At 41.5% G+C, this 24,250-nt stretch overlaps 1 protein-coding gene across 2 annotated transcripts in view; it reads right to left on the reverse strand.

Moving 5' to 3' along the window:
• CENPF (centromere protein F) overlaps positions 1-24,250 on the reverse strand; it is a 92,119-nt gene that overhangs the window by 15,850 nt on the left and 52,019 nt on the right. For both annotated transcript variants that reach the window (XM_067564967.1, XM_067564968.1), the window contains exons 11-13: positions 19,345-19,480; positions 14,042-17,592; positions 1,366-3,672 (exon numbers count right to left, since the gene is read on the reverse strand). In XM_067564967.1, coding sequence (XP_067421068.1) covers positions 1,366-3,672; positions 14,042-17,592; positions 19,345-19,480 — 5,994 coding nt within the window. The remainder of the gene's footprint in view (positions 1-1,365; positions 3,673-14,041; positions 17,593-19,344; positions 19,481-24,250) is intronic.

Genomic DNA, 24,250 nt, shown 5'->3' on the forward strand with positions numbered 1-24,250 from the left:
GAGAATGAAATATGAGCACTTTAGAATAAAAGGCTTAAATATGAACTTAGGATAGGAATTTAGGGATATAGCCTATGAACTTAGGCTCCCTAGAGGGAGCTTTTTCAAAATAAGTATTTCAGAAACATTATATTTGTTATCTAATTGATCGCACACACACTGCTGATGCCTGATGGAAGACATATAAATGCCTGAAATAAAGAAGAGACATAAAAGCCTTTCCAGACTGACATCCTGAGGCCTCCCATCCCCAGTGAAATAGTTTTCAAATACAAAGGATGAAGGAAAGGGAAAGAGCAGTGAGCTGAACTTCATTCTGCAGTAGAGGAGAATATTAACAGAGTATTAAATTTCCTAATATCTTGGGGCTAGAACCACAGTTGCTTTAAACTGGCATAGCTCCACTGACTTCAATGAAGATACACAGATTTATACCAGCCGAGGATCTGGTCCTCAAACTTAGAAAAGTCCGTTTCTCATACTGTAACTAACTTGGCTGCTTCCTATCTGTTCTTGAAGACTATTCAAATTTCTTAATGCTTTTTCCCAAAATACCTTTACTTTTCTTCCCCAGGTTAATTTCTTTGTTTTCTCCTCTTCCCTCTGTAGGGAAGAGAAAGACTCTGGGATTACACTTAGTCTTGCTTTCTCTCTCTCTCTCATATTACTATTTCCCTAGCTCTTAGTCACCTCTCCAGCTCTATAAACATGGCATACCCTCCTGGGATACTTTGACTCAGGACACATTTTCAAGGGCAATTTGTTATATAGGCAATAAGAATCTGATTCAAAGCCCACGGAAGGCAATGGAAGGCTTCCCACTGACTTCTATGGATTCTGACCTGGGCCTTAAACCTGCCAACAGTACCACAGATAAAAAAAATTGAAAAAACAAAACACGCAGAGCTTTCAGTAGGCCTGAGGGTATAGGGAAATGAACACCTATATTGCATACATATTACTGAGTGAGTGAATGTATATCTGGGAGTGCATACAACACCATACTTGTAGACTTGGAAGTTCACACATACAATCTTGCAGCTTTTCTACATTGAGAAATTAATTTGGGTTAAGGTAGAGTGTGACTTTAAAGTGGAATAGTTATTCCTGATTAACTCCCTGCATGGATGATGATATTCCAGAGTAAGAATATCCACAGAGAGAGATAATCAGGAATAGCTATTCTAGAACAACTCTCTATGTGACAAATCCCTCATTGAAAATCAGACCCATGGTTTCCACAGCACCACAAATTTTTGTCAGTGATTACTCAGTTTAAACTTTTCTGGACTTTTACTTGCCAAGGAAGGGGTCAGCCCAGAGGACATTTATCCCCATTCTTACAAAGAGCGTAAATTGAATTACCTTTTCAACAAGAGTAGATTTTTCAGACCATGTGGACTCCAGCTCCTTCTCAAGATCTTTATGAGATGCTTTTAGACTTTCTAGGGTAGTCTGCAAAATTTCATTATTAGATAGACGTTGAACCTTCTGCTTCAATTCAGCTGACAAATTCTGCAGTCCTTTTTCCTGCTTCCAGCATTCATGTTCACTTTCCACAAGTGACAGCTGTGAGGCAAGCTGCTCTACATCTTTAATCTTCTTTTGCAGTGCACCATTTTCTTGGATCTTCTCATCCAGTTTTTGCTTACAGTCTGCAAGTTCCTGCACAAGCACTTCTAGTGATTGCTCTAATTTTGTATTGATGTTTCTTGTTTCCTGAAGTTCCTGTAATAGTTGTATTTTATCATGTTCAAGACAATCCACTTGATGAATTAAGTCTTGTGCTTTTGCCTTACAAATTTCTAGCTCATTGTAAGAAAGCTTTATTTTCTCATCTGCATTTTTCAGTTGAGATTTTATCAATACTGTGATATTTTCAGACTCTTCTTTAATTTGCATATTTTCTCTCTCCTTTTCTTCCAGCAGTCTCACAATGTTAGAGTTAGAAGATTCTAATTCACATATCTTTTCTTGCTTTTCTTGTAGTTCTTTATTCAAACTTTCTTTTGCTGACCTGAAGTCACTGATTGTTAATTCTAAACTTTTCAAACTTTCAGCCTTCTGTTCCATCTCAATTTTTAATGTTTCTGTCTCTGCATTAGCAGTCTCTGCCCGAAGAATTGCATCTTCTAGATTTTCTTCTGACATCTGCAATTCTCTTTCAAGCCTCTGAATTTTGTCCAGAAGAAAGTCTGCTTTCCGTTCACACTCTCTCAGTTTTTCAGCTGTGTGGTGCTTTTTCTTCTCATCAGATTCTATTTTTATTTTCAACTTCTCAATTCCATGTCGCATTTGATCCACCTCTTCTTGTGTTGAGTTCAGTCTAGCAGCAAGTTCACCTTTTTCAATTAATGAGCCTTCCAACGTTTTGGCGAGCTTAGAGTTTTCCATTTCTGATACGTTTAACTTAGTCTGCAACATTTCAGACTCCCTTAGAATTAATTCTTTTTCCTCCTCCACATGCTCTGCTTGGCTATGCAACTTTTCTTTTTCTAATGTCAAAATCTCTGCATCCTTCTCCACATTTTGCAACTGCTGCACAAGATAGTCTTTTTCCCTTGCTAACTGATCTATATCAGATTTTGTGGTCTGAAGCAGTTTTGTTTGTGCCTTAGCTTCAGCCTCTAATATCCTGATAAATTCAGTAGAATCCACTTTATTTGACTCTAGCTCTTTTATTTTTTCCTGCTGGTGTTGATACAGTTGATCCAACTCTTCTTTATTTTCTGACAAAATGCTCAGTTCTTGACTGAGCTGGTTTCTCTCAGTTGTGATTACAGCAAGTTGCTCTTGAAGGCTAGACATAGTTTTCAGTTTATTTTCACTGTCTTTTTCTAACTGCTTATTTTTTATCTGAAGTTCCTCTATGTCACCTTCCATGGACAGGGCATGGTTCTCAATTTTCTCTTTCACAGATCTTGTCCTCCTCAATTCATTTTCAGTTTCAAGGAACTTCTCATGCCACTCTCCTTTGGTCATTTCTAAGTCCTCCAGCATGTCTGTTACATCAGATAATCTAACTTTGTACACATCCAGGTCAGATTTTGCCTTATCAAGTTCTTTTTCTAGAATCATTACTTTACAAAACATCTGCTGCTTATCAAAAGAAACAGATTCAAGTTTCTCATTTAAGTCCGAGTTTTCTTTTTTAAGTATTAGAACAGTTTTTTCTAGTTCTGCATAAGCAGTTATCTTTGCAGTTAGTTCTGTATGATGTAAATCCAATTTTGAGTTCAATTCTTTGATTTCCATGAGCAGAGTATCAACATTTTTATTGCTTTCTTCTGTGCCATGTAGCAGCATCATGTTTTCACTAGAAGTCTGCTTTATCTGTAGCTGAAGAGTTTCAATGGTTTCTTGATTTTCCAAGAAATCCACAGGAGTTGTAGATATGTTGTGATTGGAAAATGACAACTCAATGTGGCAGCCTGTGTCTTTCTCAGATGTATATTTATATTCGGTCTCTAAGGTCATTGTTGCTGGACGCTCTTCTGCAGACCTTGCTTTTATGACCTCAGTTATTTTTTCACATTCCGAGTTCTCTTCTATAGTAATTTGCTCACATAGTCTTATCTCAGGTTTAGCTCTCTTGGGTGCCAAGTTTTCATCAGGCAAACTATGCACTTTCAATTGATGCAAGCCATTATTTTCTTGTTCGATAGGAGAAGTCTGCAATTGGTAAAAATCAGTGAAAAACAAAAGTGAGTCTACAAAGATGACTGAAAAATTTCCTACCTGGTAATTTTCTGCTAGCGGCCTCCCTCCTCATTTGTTAGGAATACGTAATATCACACACCTGTGGAATTTGAAATGATCCCAATGTTGTTGCTGGAGACTCTAGGACTAAGCCTCACTCTTCAACTCAGGGCATTAGAAGAGTTATTCCAAAGCTATAGGAACACTCTAGCAATCTATTACTAACATTAAGACAACTTGATATTATACTAACATTAAGACAATTATATGTTTAAATCTCCATTTAGAGAAAAAATTCCAATTTTCTACAAATTGTATCATGGTCATTTGTCAGATTAGTAGTGTGTGCTGAATGAAGAGATGCTATTTCTAGAAAGAAAATTATCAGGTAAGAAATTTCTCTTACGCTGAAGAGCTTCTCTTCATTCATCAAAATGGGAAATAGCAAGCGGGACATGCGGGAGGGAAAAAGGATAAGTCAGAATTTTAGTTATTATTAGACAGAAGAGAGATTTAGGAGTTCCCCCCATATAAAGCAAAAGCTTCTTAATTGAAGGAAGGAATTACTTGGTAACCAACCAAGTAGCAACTTACAAAAGGATGCCTCTGCAGAGAAATAGAATCCTACTTTTCAAATCTTCCTTAGATGAGGCTGAGACACTTTTGTCCCATAATTCCACTAGGGACGTTGTGGACGGAGCCTTGATTCACTCAGTGAATGGTTTCTCAAATGCCTAACATGTCAGCTAATGAAGGATTTTAATATCTTGCCTGCAGCAACCTTGAAACACACAGGTCCTGCATTTTGGATGGAATGAGATGAGAGTACACAACTAGCATGTATATTCCATTTGCTTGAGATACATCTTTTAGAGTTCTAGGAATGCCCATGAATACCACAACCTTTCCAAAGGAGCACTAAAAGTTGAAACAAAACTAATTTCCAAGAATTGTGGAGTACCTTGGGCAGAAAGATTTCTGGTCTATAAAAATAACCTTTTCCTTATGACTGACCAAGTGTAATTCTTGTATGGCAAAAAGAATAATTCCAAAACCTGTCTTTTGGAACTAATAGCAACTAGAAAAGCCACCTGCTGGCCAGTCTGATGAATCTTGACACTTGATGCTCAGCTGGGAGTTTGACGTACCTGCATAAAGAAGACTATTATGGCTGGTACCCATACTTTTTTATGGTGCTTGGTTAGGGTCTCTAACCAACCTTATGGGAGAAACTAATATAGCTAAGATAATGATTACAAAGTTTTGGTTATTACATTTTTGCACTAATTAGATGCCAGAGCTCCATTGTGCTAGGCACCACAAATATAATAAAAAGATAGTCCCTACAGCTAAAAGTTTATTATTGTTTCCTTCATACCATAAGTGAAACTTTACCAGACAATGAATGACATTTCCTGATTTGAATTCTGTCTGGATAACAAAATGTATCACTGAGACTAATGGATAATCTCTGCTGAGCTACACTTCTCTTTCGATGCCAGGCTGTTAATTGTAGGCAGCTCAGGTACAGATGAAATAGGGGTCCTTGCTTTTTTGGGCAGATGCAGTGGAGACTCCTTAACTATCCATCACATCCAAAAATCCCCACAACTTCTCGACAGTGAAGAATTAGGAGGATAACTTCAGCTTTTCCTCTTCCCTTCATGAGAATTGTCTTGTAAAGCAGTAGATTCTTCTCTGCATTTGACAATTTCCATGGCCTCTGGGAGAAGCTCTGACCTCTGGTTACTCACTTTTTAAAAAAGGGACACAAACATTCATATTTCAGAGCATAAGCCAACCTCTAAGAGAAGGTAAGAGGAAATTGTGGGTCAGTTATTCCATAATTGCTCTCTACAGGGTTTCTTGACCTTCCGCTAAGCAATTGCTACTGGCCACAGTCAAATGACATAGTGGACTCAATGGATCACTGGTTTAATCCCATATGTCCATTCCTATATTTTTGTTCTGACATGCTATTGAATTCTGTAAAAGTAAACAAAAAGGAAGTGTACTCTAACAAACTGAAAAACTAAAGCACAAGGTGTGAGGTTGAGAAAGCTGGATGTTCTTTTTTTCCTCAGTGAGGGACCATAACCCTTCCAGGTATGCTCTTCAGGAACAAGCCTCACTTTTTGAAGCAATCATACAAGGGCCAAAGTGGAAACTAGGTTGGCTAATAGTATGTTGCTTGTTCTTACCTGCCCAAAAAGAGACATTTAGACAGGATCTGAAAATGACATGTCCACAAAAGGAATTTCTGGAGGCACACTATATGAAATCTCACTCAGAGGACAGTACTAACATATGGCATCAGCAAATGTGGTCATTGGAGAAGACTGCCTATGGGTGATTGCTGCCAAGATACAACTCATGAGATGAAGTTTACCATAGTGGTAAAAATATGGTCAAAGCCATGCCTATTTCTACCCCGGTTGAACAATTTCCTGCACTGGATTCAGAATGGTTACTAAGCTTCCATAACTGTTGTTCTTTAAGATGTGTTATTCATGTCCATTCCATACTAGCTGTGTGTGTGCCGCGTGCACAATTGCCAGAGATTTTTCCATAAATCGTATCCATTGGGCCAGCTCTAGTACCCTCTGGGGTTGCACACATACGCACCAGTATAAAGGGTGCTGCCAGCCCCCTACCCTCTCATTTTCTTCTTGTCGGTAACTTCAACAGCATGGTAGGAGGTTGGGTCATGGAATGAACATGAGCAACACATCTCAAAGAACAACAGTTACAGAAGGTTACTATTTTTTCCTTCAAGTGCTTGCTCATGTCCATACCACGCTAGGTAAAACTCACAAACAGTACCCCCGGAGGTGGGCTCTAAGTCCATGGATGTGCTGATTGCAACACTGCTTTCCAAAAACCGGCATCATCATGGGTCTGTGGACAATGGCATAGTGGAACGCGAAGGTGTGAACCAGCGACCATGTTGCAGCTCTGCAGATATCCTGGATTGGCACCTGCATGAAGAATGCTGCTGATGAAGCTGGGGCTCTTTTGGAATGAGCAGTCACAATGGATGGAGGTGGAACCTTCGCCTGCTAGTAGCTAGCTCGGATACAGGAGGTTATCCAGGACAAGATTCTTTCGGATGACATAAGTAGCCCTCTCATCCTTTCTGCTACTGCTACAAAGAGATGTGTGGACTTATGAAAGAGCTTAGTTCTTTCAATATAAAAGGTGAGGGCCCACCTCACATCCAGTGTATGAAGCAGATGTTCCACAGCAGTCTTGTGAGGTTTTGGGAAAGAGACCAGTAGAAAGATGTCCTGGTTGTTGAGAATTGTGAAGGCCAGATAAGGGTGCAGTGGGACCTCATTCTTGAAGAATGCCATATAAGGGGGTTCCAACATATGGGCTTTGATCTCAGAGACCCTTTCTGGCTGAGATGATTGCCACCAGGAAGGCAACCTTCCAAGAGAGAATCAGCAGGGATCATGATGCTAACGGCTCAAAGGGGGGGGCCCTGGGAGTCTTGACAGGTCCAGGTTCAAGTCCCATAGAGGGACAGAATCGCAAACCTGAGGATAGATCCTTTATAGCCCCTTGAGAAATCTGAACGTCATATAGTGGAAGAAAACTGATCTGCCATTCACTGGAGGGTGGAAGGCTGAGACGGCTGCCAAGTGAACCTTAATAGATGAGAGAACCAGACTTTGAAGTTTTAAGTGGAGCAGATAGTATCCAAGATACTCTGCAGAGAAGATCAGGATGGAGAGAGATTCTGTTTAGAGGCCCAACTAGTGAAACGTTTCCACTTGGCCCTGGTGGAAGGCTTTCTGCTACCTAGCAAGACCTTTCGAACCTGTTCTGAGCAAGCCTGCTTTTCAGGATTCAGCCATGCAACGAACATGCAGTCAGGTGCAGAGTGACGAGATTCAGGTGAAGCAGCCTGCCATGGTTCTGAGAGATCAAATCCAGGAGGAGTAGGAGTGTGAGTGGCTTGGGTCAGGTCAACCATTGCCCTGACGAACTCTATTCTATGAACTGGGGCCAAAGTCGACTTTTGCTCATTTATCAGCAGACCCAGTGCCTCTAAGGTGTCATGGACAGTACTGATGCTGTCCCACAACTGAGCCTACAACTGACCTTTTGATCAGCCAGTCATTGAGGTAAGGGTAGACGTGCATGCCTTGGGCCTAAGGAAGGCTGCTACAACACCATGCACTTCGTGAAAACCCAGGATGGGCCGGAGCCCCTCTTTGGCCTTCGGGATTAGGAAATACTAGGAGTAAAACCCTTCCCTCTCAAGTCGTGAGGAACTTTCTACACTGCCCCCATATGTAGAAGGGATTGCATCTCCTGGACAAGAAGTTGCTTGTGAAAAGGGTCCCTGAAGAACAATGGGGACAGGGGATGGGAGGGAGGGTTGAAATGAAACTGAAGGGTGTATCCAACTAGTGACTGTCCTGAGGACCCAATGGTCCAATGTTATGTACGCCTATGCTGGACTGAAGAGCGACAGACAGTCCAAAAATAAAGGTGGGGGGTGGGAAGTGGATCTGAGACTGACCAGTACAGCGCCCTCAAGCTCACCTTCAGAAGGCCTGCTTGGGCCCGCCGGAGTATCTCTGAGACCCTGACTGGGAGGCTGAGGTGGATGGGAGAGGTTGGCACCATTTGTAACCTCTCCCCTTTCTTTTATAGGGCTCCTGTCTAGGAAGCATAGAAACCCGTGGAGGTTGCTGGGCCCTGAAGTGCTTCCTGGTAGCTGATGGGGTGTTAAGGCTCTAGGAACGCAAAGTAGCCCTCAAATCTTTCAGGCCATGCAGCCTCGTGTCTATTTGCTCCGAAAAAGGAGAAGAGCCTTCAAAGGGGAGGTCCTGGATAGACTGCTGGACCTCGTAGGGAGGCTGAAGGACTGGAGCCAAGAACAAAGCCATTATTCTGGCCACCGAGTCAGGAGCATCCAGAGCCTCCCGGAGAGAGGTCACGGCCACATTCGTACCCTCATCTAAAAGGGCCGCAAATTTCTGTCTTTAAAATTAGACAAGGAGTCCCAAAGATTAAAATCTTATTTCCCGAGCAATGCTTGCTGGTTGTAGCTGGAGGCTATCCATTGAATAAACTTTCCTCCCAAAAAGATTTAGTCTCTTGGCATCCTTGTTCTTTGCAGAAACACTGAACTGGCCCTGTCTATCTCACCTCATTTGCTGCAGCAACAACCAGGGACCCCTGTAGTGAGGGGGGATGCAAGTACAGGTATTCAAACCCACTCGCTGGCACATAGTACTTTTTCTCTGTCCTCTGAGATGGGAGCCAGAGAAGAAGGGCCTTGACTGGTCCCATCACTGCCTCATTGATAGGCATGGCCACCTTGGAGGGAGCTGTTGCAGCTAGGATGTCAATTATACTGTGTGTTGACTCCTTGAGCTCCTCAATTTCCAGACCCAGGTTTGTTGCAACCTGCTTCAGAAGGGCCTGGTGGGCTCTGAAGTCATCCTGTGGAAGCAGATTACTGTGCCCCTCAACGGTCTCATCTGGGGATGAGGAGGAACGGGCTTATGCTAAAAGGATGGGCTCCTTCTTCCTCTGCTTCCGCCACCTCCACTGGGGCCATCTTCTGGGCATCAGTACCGGAGTTGGGATCTGGTACCAAATAGGATGGGGCGGTAGTCTGCCTCCCTGAAGCCACCGAAGAGCAATGGGAGGAAGGGCCCAGTACTGGGGGAAAATCCCAGGTGTTTTATTATGGCCACTGCATCGGCCAGTGGCCAGCTGGCCAAGTGTCAGCCAGGGTTCTGGTGCCAAAAAGTCAGGTGGCATATAGACTGGGTAGCGATGGTGTACCCTGGGCAGAGCAACAACATCTTCCTCATATTCCGAAGAGTCATCATCCCTCGGGGACCACGGTGGAGCTGTCCCGACTTTTGTCTCCACACGATGCCAGAATTCCGAGGGCTGGTGCTGAGGCAGTGACCACTGCACTGGGATCATGGCCGGTTCGCCTCTACAGAGAACTGTGGGTACCAGTGCCAGAAAGGATCCTGACATTCCCTGTTCCTTTATGGCTCCTGTTGTCCTGGCTGGCTGCCCTCTCAGCATTGGTGGAACCAGAAGGAAGAAGAGGTCCTTTGCTGCTTGGAAGGCCTCCAGTGTCAAGGGCACTGTCAGACCGCTGGTACCACAGCCACTTCTGGCAGTTGGCAGAGGGTCCTGCACCAGGTTCAAATGCCCTAGGCAGAGTCGACAGTACCATCACAGGCTCAGGGAGAGGACAACTATTCACACTACTATATACACACCATCACTAAGAACTAGATGCACTAACTACAAAAACTACACAAATCTGACTAGAGAAGAGTCCAAACCACTGGGAAAGAAGCCTGCCGCAGCAAGAAGGGTTGTTCCAGCAACCGTCACAGGCGGTAAGAAGGAACTGAAAAGGTGCAGGGCCGGCAGGGCTCCTTATACCGGTGCATATGCGCACGACTCCAACAGGCACTAGAACCAGCCCACAGACACCACTGAGGGAAAAGTCTCCGGCAACTGTGCATGCAGCACATGCACACCTAGCATGGAATGGGCATGAACAAACACTTGAAGAATGTTCTTGATTTTGAACTACTGGTGGGTTTGAATCCTGTCTAGCAACTGGCAAGTTATGAGTGGATCTCTTTCTTTGGACAGGGCACAAACCGGGATGCTGTCTATAAATGGATATGGACGTGTAACTTGGAACCTGAGCCTTGCTACTACTACAAGCCATTTAAACCACTAGACACAGAGGATAGATCAAAAGGAAGAGTGTTTACAGGAATTGTAAACTCTTCACATACAAATGCTCGTTTTGCCTTTGTGATGCTGACAATTTTATTGTTTGGGAAGAAAAATATTTAAGTCTTCCATGTGAGCTTCTGCTCCTATTTTTTCTCTCTGCTAGGGAAATAGTCCCTTCATGAATGGCAGTGACCACTGGATTACTATGCTGGCTTTGACAGCAAGCGTTCAGGCTTCTGTTTTCTCAGCTACTAATTTCACCATTTTCCCAAATTGCCTTGCATTTGCAAATGTGGGTGCACAGAGTATGGGATGATTTTTCCTGTTTGTGCATGTAAACACGATTTCCTTATAGCCAGAGAGTTAGGACTGTGTCACAAATGACATCAAGATAAAGGAATAAAGAATATCTTGCATGCCACTTCAAGGATTTGACTAGAATGTGACCCAGAGATCTCTCACACTCAAATCAAGGAGCATACCCTTAGATGACTGACCCACTTGCTTGCCAACAAATTGATTTTCCTTACTAAGTATAAGAAATGGCCACAGATGAGGTTTCGAAATTTTGGTGTAGTGTCCTCTTTTGGTCAATGGGATCTTTTGGAAGGAAATCCCTTTTGAAGGCATGGCTATGTCTCTCCCTGGTAGGACTACAGCTGCACTTAGCTTCTCATACTTTCCTCCTTTGAGGAGATTATAGGATCTGAACGGAATTTCTGTTTAAAACTAGATGTTAAACTGTTATATAAAAATGTAAGGAAAATTCATAAGTTTGGAGAAGCTATCTAATTTTGCTTGAAGGGGTAGATAGTTTATTATTGAGCTTTTTTCGAGACACTGGTTTCTCTTCTTGAGACAGTCATCTGGGTTTGGCGGTGTTTTGTTGTGGTGGTGGTGTAGATAGGGTACTTGCCCTGATTGTTTACAGAAGTGAGGTAGCATGCCAATCATTCTGATCTGGGGATCACTCAATTGAAGAAAGTTACTTAGACAAATACTGATTGTTGGAATAGCCTGCTAGATGGCACTAGGTGCCTGAAAGTATGTCTGTCGACACCCTGAGGCTGGCCAGGGCAGAACCCACGTATGTGCCACAGAAGAGAATTAGTAATTCTTGGGGCTTTACTCAGTAAAGCAGGAACCATTTTCAACATGGGAAGGGATTTCGCTTTTATGCCCCTGTAATCCCCTGATGGTGCAGCTACGCAATGAATGGAATCCTTATGTACCTCTGTTCTGGACAGAGACTGTCTGAAGTGCTCAGACCTCAAAGCTGAGCAAGCCTATGGAGAGGGAGAGGAATAGAGAGAGACTCTTTCCCAATTCACAGACTCTAAACTCTTTTCCCTGGCAGAGTGAGGGTCCAGGGCCTGATATCCAGACAGGTACAATTCCCATTCCATTGCAGCCTAAAATTTGAGCCCCCTTCCCTGGTGGAATGAGGATCCCTAGACTGAAAAGCAGAGATGAACAATTTACATTACCCTTGGACCTGGGAAAGGGCTTCAAAGAAGTAAAAGGGTTCTCTGCTTGCCCAGATATCCTCCGGGTAGGAGGGGGCTGTAAGCCTGATACAGAGCACTCCAGGACACCCGTATTTAGGAGAAAAAGCCAAACATATAATCAGAATGGGAATGAAATAGAAGAGGTCTAAATCATGATGTTTATACTATCTGCTCATTAATTATGCAAATTACTTCCTTAAAAAAGGGAAAATTCATTTCGGCTTTTTGGGACCCATAACATATGGAGCTTCCAAGTCTTACTCCTGAGCAGGCTGTGTGAGGTTCTTATTTCCTTGGGAATCCTCATGATACTGATCAAGCCTTCTCACAATGGAGTCGGGGCTTCAGATGAGTGTTTATGTGCACATGCATGGCACTAGTATGCTGGTCCAACAAAGCTCCATGCCCTGACAGAGTAAGGGTTGGTGGTATGCAGCAGTAGGACATAGGTTGCCCTTTCAGACTCCTAAAAAACTGTCCACAGCACTACCTGGATTTAGCTTGATCTTGCAGGGCTTTTCTACCACTGCAGTAAAGGTCAAAGGGAGGCACTGAGAGGATCCAGAGAACTTACTTGAGGAGAGAAAGAGGAGCAAGAAGTTGAAATGAGAGCAGTATTGCAGACAAATGAATACAATCAATTATAAAACAAAGTTGTTGAGAGAAACTGAACTGTCAACTTGTTCTGTTGCTGGAGGCTCTAGGACTAAGTTCCACCCTTCAACTCAGGCCACCAGAAACTGTGTCCAGCAACAACACTGGTCCAATGTCCATTTCTACAGGTGAGAGGCATCACCTCTGTTACTAATGAGGAGAAAAGCTGTGCCACAGAAAAAACTAAACATGCAAATTTTATCATGTTTTCAGGTGTCCCACTAAAGACCTCCTGTATCTTCGATAGCCAGATGTTTAGAAGATAAAATATTTAATTACATTTTCATGCTACTAATGAAGCAGTTATATCAAATATGTTATATAAAAACAGAGAACAGATCTTAAAAAAGGACACTATTTAATATTTTTGTTGTTTATAATACTCTCAGATGCTTAAGTATAAAATGTCTTATTAATTGTCAAAGAATATTGATTATTGCTCTTATCCGGCATCAACAACAGAGACTGAAACTAACATGTCTTTCTTATTTACTGTATTGTTTGTTAAGTACGGACACAAAATGAAAGACAGGTCTGCACCTATCCCAAAATCATTTATTACAGAGGTAAGAGCTATTACAGATCTTGATCTTTGTGTTTGTTGTCATAGCCAAAATAACTCAGGATAGTGTTTGGGGGAAGATACAAAGATGGTTTTAGGCCACTATTACTCTCCCAATCCACGGCCCAGCCTGAGGGCTTATCTGAATTACATCAGTTACCAATAGACCCCCAATAGTGGCATTACAATAGCCATGGATCATTGGGGAAGGCAAGGGGACTTTGGCTACACTGTCTCATCCCCAGCCACAAGGACTGGTGTTAGTATAGGAGCGGTTAGACTGGTTCTTTGTCACTGGAGGATCCCCAAACACTGGGGTGATCCTTCACAGCTGGTTATACCAATCTGGGGAATGCTTTGTGCTGGCAGCAGAGCACAAAACAATCCTATCAGAGGGGAATCCGTAGTATTTAATAGCTACTACCGAAACACTGTAAGAATTAAGAGGGAAAAAAATATCTCCTCTCCCACACAATGTGATCTTTAAATATGGTTTTTGTGATTGAACAATCAATATTACTTTTTTTTAATTAAGGGATGGGAGGTTAGAGAAGCAGGTTCAAATCTGGGGTCAATTTTTTTTTTAAAGTGCTACATTAAATAGGCAAATAAAGCACATTCAAATATAAAGACAAAATATTACTCATCTCCAATATGCAAAACCTATTATTTATTTTTTCATAATTTATTATTTCTAATTTTTCCCCCAAGATGGTAGCTCAGTAACCGAAGATAGCAACATTACCATATCATCAATGCCATTTCATCTAAGATATAGGGCAAATAATTTTAAATAGTTTCCATTTTACCTAAGCAAACTGGTTTTTCGTTTTACTAGAAATCAAATGAACACAACAATGATGTACATAAAATTACTTACATCGTCAACGTCTATGCATAACAGGGAACGTGAACTTAAATCAAGGCCTTGTAGCTGGAGTCTTGCTACTTCTAGCTCCAGAGACAAGTGCTCAATCTGTTTCTTCTCCGCTGCCAGTTTGTTTTCCATCTCTATGGTCACATTACTCAGTTTTTGTTGCCACTGTTCATTGTCAGATATATTTTGCTTTCTCAGATCATCCAATTCTTTCCTTTCAGAAAGAATTAGCTGTTTTAACTCTTGTATCTCTTCATCTTTCATATTTTCGTGAGACTGAAATTGCTCCTCAAACCTCTCGATGGACTTTTCATATGTCTGACATAATATCTGAAGTTCTTTAATTTTACTCTCCAGATTAGATTTAAGTATAATGCTCTCTCTCCTTGCAATGAAGTCCAATGCCTGATCATTATGGGGCTCTTCAGTTAAACTCATTCCTGTTGTGTCTCCTTGAGAAAATTCTTGGGAAATATTTGGCCAAATAGTTTCTTCTCTCCATTTGCATAGATCACTATCAAAGGACAACTCCACAAGATTTGCTTCTGCAATACAGGGCATCTCATTAAGATATGATGGAGAAAATGTGGACTCAGTCTCATCTAATTTAAATTTTCCATCTGTTTGGCTAGAAGTCACCTGCATTTCCACTGAATCAGCATTAACTTTATTCAGGCTTGTTGACAATACAGAATTTTCTGCCTTAAGCGTTTCAATATAGGACTGTAGCTCAGACATTTTGAAGACCATATTACAGTGCTGCTCATGTAAGATTTTATGCTCACTTTGTAAAGAGAAAAATTTCTCCTTTACTTCGGCAAAGTGCATTTTAACTTCTTTGTTGAACCGTTTTAAATCTTCATAGTTAGAGTTAGGTTCAGCACTACATTCCAGAGATTTGAAGGACATCTGCTCATTATCAAAGTGTATTCCTATTTCATTTTCAACACTCTGGTCTATTAATTCATCAGGAAAAATAGCTTTTGTGTCTTTTAATATTTTTGCTTTGCTCACTATTCTTTCTACCTCTTCCATTTTATCAGTAGTTATGTATTCAGTTTTTGAGTCATTAAGTTCAGATATTAATGCTAACTTTTCAATCCGCAGCATTTCACACATTTTCTCCAACTCATTTAGTCTGTTCATTGCCATCTGTAAAGAGGATACCAGTTGGACATCATCATTCTGGCTTGATGTCAGCTCATGAAGAACCAAAGAATACTTTTCATTTATTGCTCTTTTACTGTTGACCTGGGAAACAGCATTATCAACAGACTCCAATGATTGGTCATTATCCACCACTGTAAGCTTAGGATCTGGAGTTTCCAATTTTTCTTTAATAGTTTGTAATTCTTGCTGCATCCTCTCTTTTTCCTTCTCACTTTCCTCAAGCTTACTTTCCACGCTTTTTAAAGCAGCCTCTAGCTGTATTACCTGTGCGCTGTAGTTTTCTACAGAAACTTCTCGGTCCTCGAGATCCATCTGTAGTAGCTCAAGTTTAACTTGATATTTATTCATCTCATTCTCTTTTTCTTCCATAGATTCTCTCAAGTGTTCTGAAGTAGGCCTCATCTCATGAACTAAGTCATATGTTAGAGATTCATTCTTTGTTTTTATTACTCTGCTCAATTGTTCATTCTCTTGAAGCAAGATGTTGTGTTGTTCTTGCATTTTGTTTTGTTCTGCCCTGACATTTAACATTTCCTGTCTTAAACAATCAAGTTCAGCTGAAGATTCATTTTGGATATGGGCAATCTCAGCTTGTTTAAGTTTCAACTCAGACCGCACTCTCTCAAGTTCCTGAATCAAATCTTTATTTTTTCCCTCCAAGGACATTAGTTTGGAGAAGAATTCATTACGCTCATGCCTAAACTGTTTCTCTTGTTGTTCTGATTCTGCTTTTCTCTCCTGAAAATGACTTGTTTTCTCTCTTAAAATGCTTTCTGTATTAGCATTTTTTTCTTCTATTGATTTGTATTTTCCTTGTAGATCTAGAAATTCTTTTTCAATTTCTTCATATCTTTCGATGAGTGACAGTCTTTCCTCCTTATGTCTTTTGGACAACTCAGAAATGCTTTTCTCTTGTTCCTTTAAACTATTGGAAAAAATTATATTTGCTTCTAGTAAGTCTACTTTTTCTTGTTGTAAAGCTTTGTTAATGCTTTTAAGGGTTCCATTTTCTTCTATAAGGTCAATTTCTTTTTCATGTAAGGAAAGAATTGTACACACATCTTTTTTCTCTGAATCCCATGTGTCAGATACAAGTTGTAGCTCCTTTATTGAATCCTCAAGCAATTTATTATTGATTTTTAAATCCCGAATTTCTGCTTGTTGAGTTTCTAATTCTTTGTTCAAAGTTTGCAAATGCTTGTCCTTTTCCTCAAGGGCAGCTAATGTTTTATCAGCACAATCCTGATAAACAGAAGTATCCTCTTGCAAGTCACTAATATGGTTTTTAGTCTCTGTCTCAAAACTTTCATGCATCTGTTCTGCTTCAACCAGCCTTTTTTCTGTCTCATCTTTGATTTGTACCAACTCTTCATATGGTTTCTCTAAAGCTGAATCAAACTGCTTTTGAGCCATTAATGACATCTCACAAGAAGAGGAGACCTGATCTTGTAGGATTGACATATCCTGTTGATCATTTTTATCTGTTTCCAGTACAGCTTTTGCACAATGGTCTTCCTGATCCTCAGTGACTGTTCCAGGTTCTTTCATTAATATATCTGTGATGGAGTTATTCATAAGTTGTTCACCACCCAAAACAGTCCTGCAATGATTATTCTGTAAATGTAATTCTCTATCTTCTGTTACTTCAAAAGTATCTTTTGATTTTACAAGACAGCAGATTCTCTCATATTCACCATGTAACTTGTGATAACACTGATCCTTTTCCAGTACTTCATTTGCTGCTAACTGTAGCTTTTGTTCTAGAATGTCAACTTGGTTGGTGAGCTGAGATATTTTCCAGGTCATATTTTCTATTTCTTTCCTATATTTTTGATCTGAACATTCTGCTTTTTGTTGAAGTTCATCATAAGCTTTTTGCTGTGCCTCTAGTCTTGCACTTGTATATTCTACCATGTCTCTAAGATTTTTAATCTCTATACAATATTTCTCTCTCTCATTTACCATTATTCTGACAATCTCACTCCTTTCATTACTTTTAACTTGTTGAATCTTGAGAGAACTTTCCAAGTCATAAATTTTGCTCAGCAATCCTTCCTTTTCAGACTCAAGTTTATTCACAAGTTGTTCATTTTCATTTTTCCATTGAGAAAAAGTAGTAAACTCCTTTTTTAGTTCTTCACATTCTCTCTCCTTTAATCCAAGGACTTTCAGCAAGGCTTCTGATTCCTTCTCCATTTTACTTAACTTACTGTTTAGTTCCTCAGTGTGATTTTCTCTTTGCTTCAGCTGAAGTTGAATGGAATCTCGTTGCTTTTCGAGATCAGTTATAGCTAATTTCAATTTCTCCAAAGTGAGAGAGGCATCTTGTTTGTTCAGTTTCTCTTGGAGTATCTTTAGCTCTTCTTCCTGAGATAAACTCTTATCTGTAGTAATAAAAAATAAAATAAGATGCTAATTTATGAAAAGCAAGCTGTGTCAGATATGCAATATTAGCTTTTATGGCTAGCACTATAAAGAAAGGCAATATTGACATTTTCCAATTTTTCATCTAGCAATTCATTTTCTTAGTATTTCAGAATGTAATTACCTATATAACATTGTGTTCCAAAATTGCCTTTATTCCCAAACCATGAAATTGTATAGATGAAACAGTTTTAGCACTGCCAGCATTCAATTTTGCAGAAAGAACATACTACTGCTAGTCAGTCAGTCACTATATGCTTCACAGTTGTAATTCTGTTGTTTCTACAGCTCATTTTCACTGAGGTCGGATAGCTTGTACTCTGAAACTCATTGTTGACAGCAGTTAACAGTACCAGTGGCTACCTGAAGAATTTTGGTTCCCTATTTGTTCATTTTTCTGCCTTCTAGAACCAGAAAATATAAAAATGATCAAGGTGTTTGATGGACTGATTTATGAAGTAAAAAATTAAGAGAACCAGACAATACAGGAGATATTTTGTATAGCAAAGTGAATTCTATTGAATAACACTGAGTAAAAAACAAGACTAAAAACATTCCCTTCCTATAGGAGAGGTAAAATTCTATGTCTCCAAGACCCCAGAACTTGGTGAAAAACCATGACAAAGGGAGGGAAAGGGAAATGATAGCAACATACAATTATTAGAAATATGTCAATACAAAAGGATGGAGAAGGATTATTTAAGGTAGTGATTCAAGGGGGGGGAGGAGGTATAACTAGAGAAGATAAGCAGAGAATAATTAGAGAGGAAGAATTGTCTAGTGGTTAAGGGTGACAGTTTAAGATTTTGGACACCCACTTTCAGTTACACTTCAATTAGCACAAATTATTGTTGATCGTAGTGCAGAGCTACTGCACAAACATCTTCTGATTTTTTGTCCATAATTATTCCCTCCAGAAAACTGAGATAATACCGCTATTTGACATCTTACTAGAGGTAAAGTAAGAACAACAGATAAAAGATAGTGAAAGCAAGAAAACAGACATTTTATTAGCTAGCCAAAAGTGCTGCCACATGCCAAGAATAAGATCAAAACACAAAGCAGTTATCTGGATGGAATCGTGGACTGGAGAGTGCAGAAATACTGATTTCTATCGCAACAGGATTGGGTCCATAAACTTCATTTTGAAATCCCATTAAGTGAGGTTAGATTTCTGCAGAGATAAACAGGAGCAGTTTCCCTTCTTTTCAATGGCCATTTAGCAGAATTACATATTCTATTAAACCTCAATGTCTGCACAATGCATTTTCCCAATCAAATATACAAATGTAGGGAAAAGTCAATTAGGGCTTAGCAAGTAACATTTCTCAGCTTGATGGAGTACATAAACAAGCTAAAGAATAATAGTTTGAGATATATTTGTTTGCTTGGAATTTTAAAACACAGGAGCACATTGTGATGTTTAATTTGATGACCATATATAGTTTATTTGAGCCATTTATTCCTCATCTCAAATAGCTTTAAAACTATATAATTTTATAAGTTAGCATATTTGTATTTAAAAGTTTCATCTCCGTTTGGAAAGTGAATTGCCTGTATTAGCTAAAAGCTAATTTAACTACATCACACAGTGGGGAATTTTTTTCCCTTGGGTATGCTTCATATCACCATTTACAATGAGGTTGACAGATCCTCCACACTGAAGTAATAGCTTGTATCAGGATTTAAATAAGCAGAAATGTGTAACTCACTTTTCAGCTCTTCTGCATAATTCTGGCTCTCCTTCAGAAATTGTTTGGCTGTTTTTAGTTCTTCTTCAAGAAGACGTATTTCTTGTGATTTTTTATCAGACTGGCAACTGAGGAGGTGTTTTTCCTTCTTTATTTCCTACAACAAAACATTAGTTACAAATTGATTAAGTTAATAAACTTAGACTACTGTGATGTGGTATACTACTCATCTGAGTCACATGAAGGCCCTGGAAAGTTGGGCCATGGTTCCCAAGCACCTATCTGAGTTAGGAACCCAAGCTGCACTCTGGCAATCCTCAGATGGCAGACAATTCTTTCGGGACATCTCCCAGCTAGCACAGGTCACAGCAGTACTTAGGCTGCTCAGGGCATGGAATCAGGGAACTGCAACCAGTTCCCTGTCCTGAGTAGACCTTGATACAGGATAGAATTTAACCCACAAAAACTGAGTCAGTGAAGTTAAGTGACTTGCCCAAAACCAGAGGGGAGACAATTTCACAGCTAGTATTAGAACTCAGGAAGCTCCTGTGCTCAGACCACCCTTCTCTCAGTGTGGATGACTCAAATATATGAAGCTGGTCTTGTTACCAAGGTAGCATTAGATGTAAATTATAATTAATTACATTATATGTAATTAATTATAATTATATAATATATATAATTATATATTAATTATTATTATTACTTAAAAGTATTTGTGGGTTCAAATAAGTTGAGAAAAGTTAAAATATCCCACACATCTATGTCCCACTTGGGAACTTAAATAGAAGTTATTTCTCAAAAACTAACCCCTTCTACCCAAATTCCTGCATTGCTGGATAACAGATGGCATGTCACTGGTGGGATTCTATTGGAAGCAAGCCCTCAGTTATTCATTTACTTACTACTAACAGATGGGCACTAGTGCACAGAAGCCAAATTCAAGAAAAGGAAGGATCTGGAAGGAAAACAAATTAAAACCTTGCTGGCAGAGCAGGTCTGTATTTCCAGCTATTTAAACAAGTCACCCTAAGAACATGAATAAAACAGTTGCTGCTACTAGTTATTTTCCTTTCCCCTCACAACCTCCCACCCCAAAATATCCAGCTGTTCTACCAAAACACACACACACTCCACTATCAATCAGTCTAAAATACACAGATTTCAAGAGACAAAATTTTCAGACCATGCTGATGTACGACAAAAGTCTCAAAGCTGAATGAATTCTGAGTCTCCTGTGTTTGAAATACTAGTTTGCAGAATTCTGATGAGAACCAAACAAGTACTAGCAAATCACTGAAAACCACTAACAGCAAACCAATGAAATTAAAGGGGTTTAAATGGCTGAAATATCCACCTCTCTTCTGCTGTGGCTCAGCACAAATGGCTCTGATTAAGACACATTCAACAAAAACCTAAGATCAACCACCTAACATAGCTGCAAAAAAATCCCACACTGAATGCTGGACTTTCACAAAACCATGTATAAGAAATGCATTCTCCCACCTTCACTGGTAAGGCTATATCCCATCCTTTACAATTACAACCTGGCCTTGATCACATAGGCCTTCATTACCTTCTAATTGAATAAATGAAATCCAATATATTTAGACTTTAATGCATGAACCCTGAAAAATCTGCAATAGATGCAGAACACAGCAGCATACCTCCTCATTAACACTTGAGTACATCACTCCTATGCTTCACTCAATCCATTGATTCCCTAACAGAACACTGAATCAAGTCTCAGTCCTTATTTTCAAAGCTCTAAAGACCATAGGCCCAAAATACCATCATACTCTCTCAGACCTCGGTAGCTGTGATGCTCAGGAACAACTGTCCTCACATCAAAGGTAGAACTAGCATATGCAGGAGACGGAGCTTTTTCAGTAGCTGGTTCAATACTGTGAAATTCACTCCTGCAGAAACTTAAAACAGTTACATACCTCGAAACTCTTGTTCTTCGACATGTGTTGCTCATGTCCATTCAAAATTAGGTGTATGCGCGCACTGCATGCACCAGTGCCCAAAAATTTTCCCCTAGTGGTAATCGTAGGGCTGGCTTTAGCGCCCTCTGCAGTGGCACACAGATGCGCTTGCATATGGGGTGCTGTCAGCTTCTTGCTGGAACTCCGACAGAGGGTGGGCTGTGGAATGAACATGAGCAACAGGTCTTGAAGAACAACAGTTACGAGGTAAGTAACCGTTCTTTCTTCTTCGAGTGCTTGCTCATGTCCATTCAGAATTAGGTGACTTACCAGCAGTACCTCCGGAAATGGACAGGAGTTCATAGACATGAAGACTGCAGCACCACTCTGCCGAACCCAGCATTGTCCCGCATTTGCTACGTGATAGCATAGTGGGACGTAAACATATGTATCGAGGACCATGTAGCAGTTCTACATATGTCCTGAATGGGTACACACACCAGAAAGGCTGCTGAAGACACCTGTGGACAGGGAAGCCGGGGGTATGACCACCACTTGCTCGTAGCAGATCCGGATACAGGCTGTAATCCAGGACGAGATCTGCTGGGATGACACTGGACGTCCCTTCATTTGGCCAGCAATTGCAACAAAGAGCTAAGTGGAGCGGTAGAATGGCCCGGTCCTGTCTATGTAGAAAGCCAGTGCTCTCCTTGGGTCAAGAGAGTGAAGACACCTTTTTTTGCTGGATTTGTGAGGCTTCGGATAAAACACTGGCAGGAATATGTCCTAGTTAACATGAAAGGAGGAAACGGAAAAAAGATGGGTGGGAACGAAGCTGTACCTTGTCCTTGAAGAAAATCGTGTATGGCGGCTCCAAGGTCAGGACTTTTAACTCAGAGAGCCTCTGCACTGAGGTGATCGCCACCAGGAATGCCACTTTCCAGGACAGATGCGTGAGGGAGCAAGAAGCCAATGGCTCAAATGGCGGTGCCATATGTCTTGAGAGGATGAAGTTTAGATCCCACTGAGGGACCGGGTCCCGTATCAGAGGAAAAAGTCTCCCAAGGCCCTTGAGGAATCTGGGCACCATTTTGTGAAAGAAAACTGACCTGCCTGGGATCAGAGGGTGAAAAGCCAAAATTGCCATCAGGTGTACTTTAATAGACGAGAAGACCAGGCCTTCCTGCTTCAGATGAAGCAGGTAATCCAGGATCACCTGAATAGGGGATTTAGTTGGCGAGATGTTCTGACTCGACACACAGCAGGTGAAGCATTTCCATTTGGCCAAATAAGATGCCCTCGTAGGCAGCTTCCTGCTTTCTAACAGGATCCTCTGAACTTGGGCCAAGGAATGTCACTTGTCCCTGCTCAAGCGTGGAACCTCCACGCCGCCAGGAGCAGAGTGGCCAGATCTGGGTGGAGCAACCAGCCCCGGTCTTGAGAGAGAAGGTCTGCCTCAGTGGGAGTGACCATAGTCAGGCCATCAAGCATTCCAACAGCATCCCGAACCAATGCTGTTTGGACCACGCCAGGGTTTATCAGGATGACCTGCGCTCCGTCCCTCTTGATCTTTACGAGGACTCTGTATCAGAGGTATCGAGGGAAAAGCATACAAAAGACTCCTCGCCCATGACAGGAGAAAAGCATCCAACAGGAAGGCTTCCTCCGACCCCCGGAGGGAGCAGCATTGGACACACTTCTTGTTGTCTCTAGTAGCAAAGAGGTCTACTTGGGAAGTTCCCCACCTCTGGAAAATGCTGTCAGCCACCTCTTGGTGGAGGGACCACTCGTGGTAAGAACAGAAGGTCCTGCTCAGATGATCCGCCAGCATATTTCTCAAACCCGGTAGATGGACTGCTTCCAGATGGGAGTTCTGAGTGAGCCACAACATCTAAGATGCAAAACTTCGTTGGAAAGGTAAGGTAGGAATACCTTGCAGGTTAGGCGAATCGCCCTGAGCTCTCTGACGCTGATGTGGAGAGAGAACTCTTCCCTGGACCAAAGATCTTGGGTCCTTAGGGCACTGACGTGGGCACCCCAGCCCACATCCGCAGTGTCCGCTACCATCAACAGAGTCAATCTGGGGGCCACGAAAGGTATCCCTGCCAATACATGCCGAGGTTCCAGCCCCTATGTCAGGGAGGTAAATACATGTGGGGAGGGGATCATGAGTACTCTGTCCAAGGAGTCTCTGGCCGGGGAGTAAACTGTGGCAAGCCACAACTGGAGTGGCCGAAGTTGCATCCTGGCGTGCCAGACCACGTACGTACATGCTGCCATGTGCCCCAGGAGACTCGGGTACATTCTTGCCATGGTGAGGGGGTAGGCCATTATTCAGGCTGAGTCCTGACATTGTCAAGAATCTGTCTTTGGGCAAGAGCGCTTTGGCCTGAGTAGAGTCCAGGACTGCCCCTATGAACTCTATCCATTGAACTAGTGTTAATATTGATTTTTGCCCATTTATTAACAGGCCCAGTGACTGGCAGGTGTCCCTCATGACCTCAATGCTGCGTTTGACCTGCCCCCGAGAACGACCCCGGATCAGCCAGTCGTCCAGGTAAAGAAAAACCTGCACGCCTCTGTGCCGGAGGTGGGCCACAACGACCGCCATGCATTTGGTGAATATGTGCGGCACAGTGGAGAGGCCAAATGGTAGGACAGCAAATTGGTAGTGTTGGGTGCCCACAGTAAATTGCAGGAATCTCCTGTGGCCTAGAAAGATTGCAATATGAAAATAGGCATCCTTTAAATTGAGAGCGGCATACCAGTTGCCCGGGTTCAGGGAGGAGATGATAGCTTCCAGGGTGACCATATGAAGTTTTAGCTTTATGAGGAATCTGTTCAAAGCACATAGGCCAAGAATGGGCCGCAGCCCTCCTCTGGCTTTGGGAATCAGAAAGTAGCAGAAGTAGAGCACCTTTCCCCCTCAATGCTTGAGGGACCACTTCCACCGTGCCCACACACACCAGGGCCTGCACCTCCTGAACGAGGAGTTGCTC

The sequence above is a fragment of the Emydura macquarii genome, unplaced genomic scaffold, assembly GCF_026122565.2.
Source record: "Emydura macquarii macquarii isolate MOO-44397 ecotype Brisbane River unplaced genomic scaffold, CSIRO-AGI_Emac_v2 contig_2676, whole genome shotgun sequence".
Classification (NCBI taxonomy): Eukaryota; Metazoa; Chordata; order Testudines; family Chelidae; genus Emydura; species Emydura macquarii.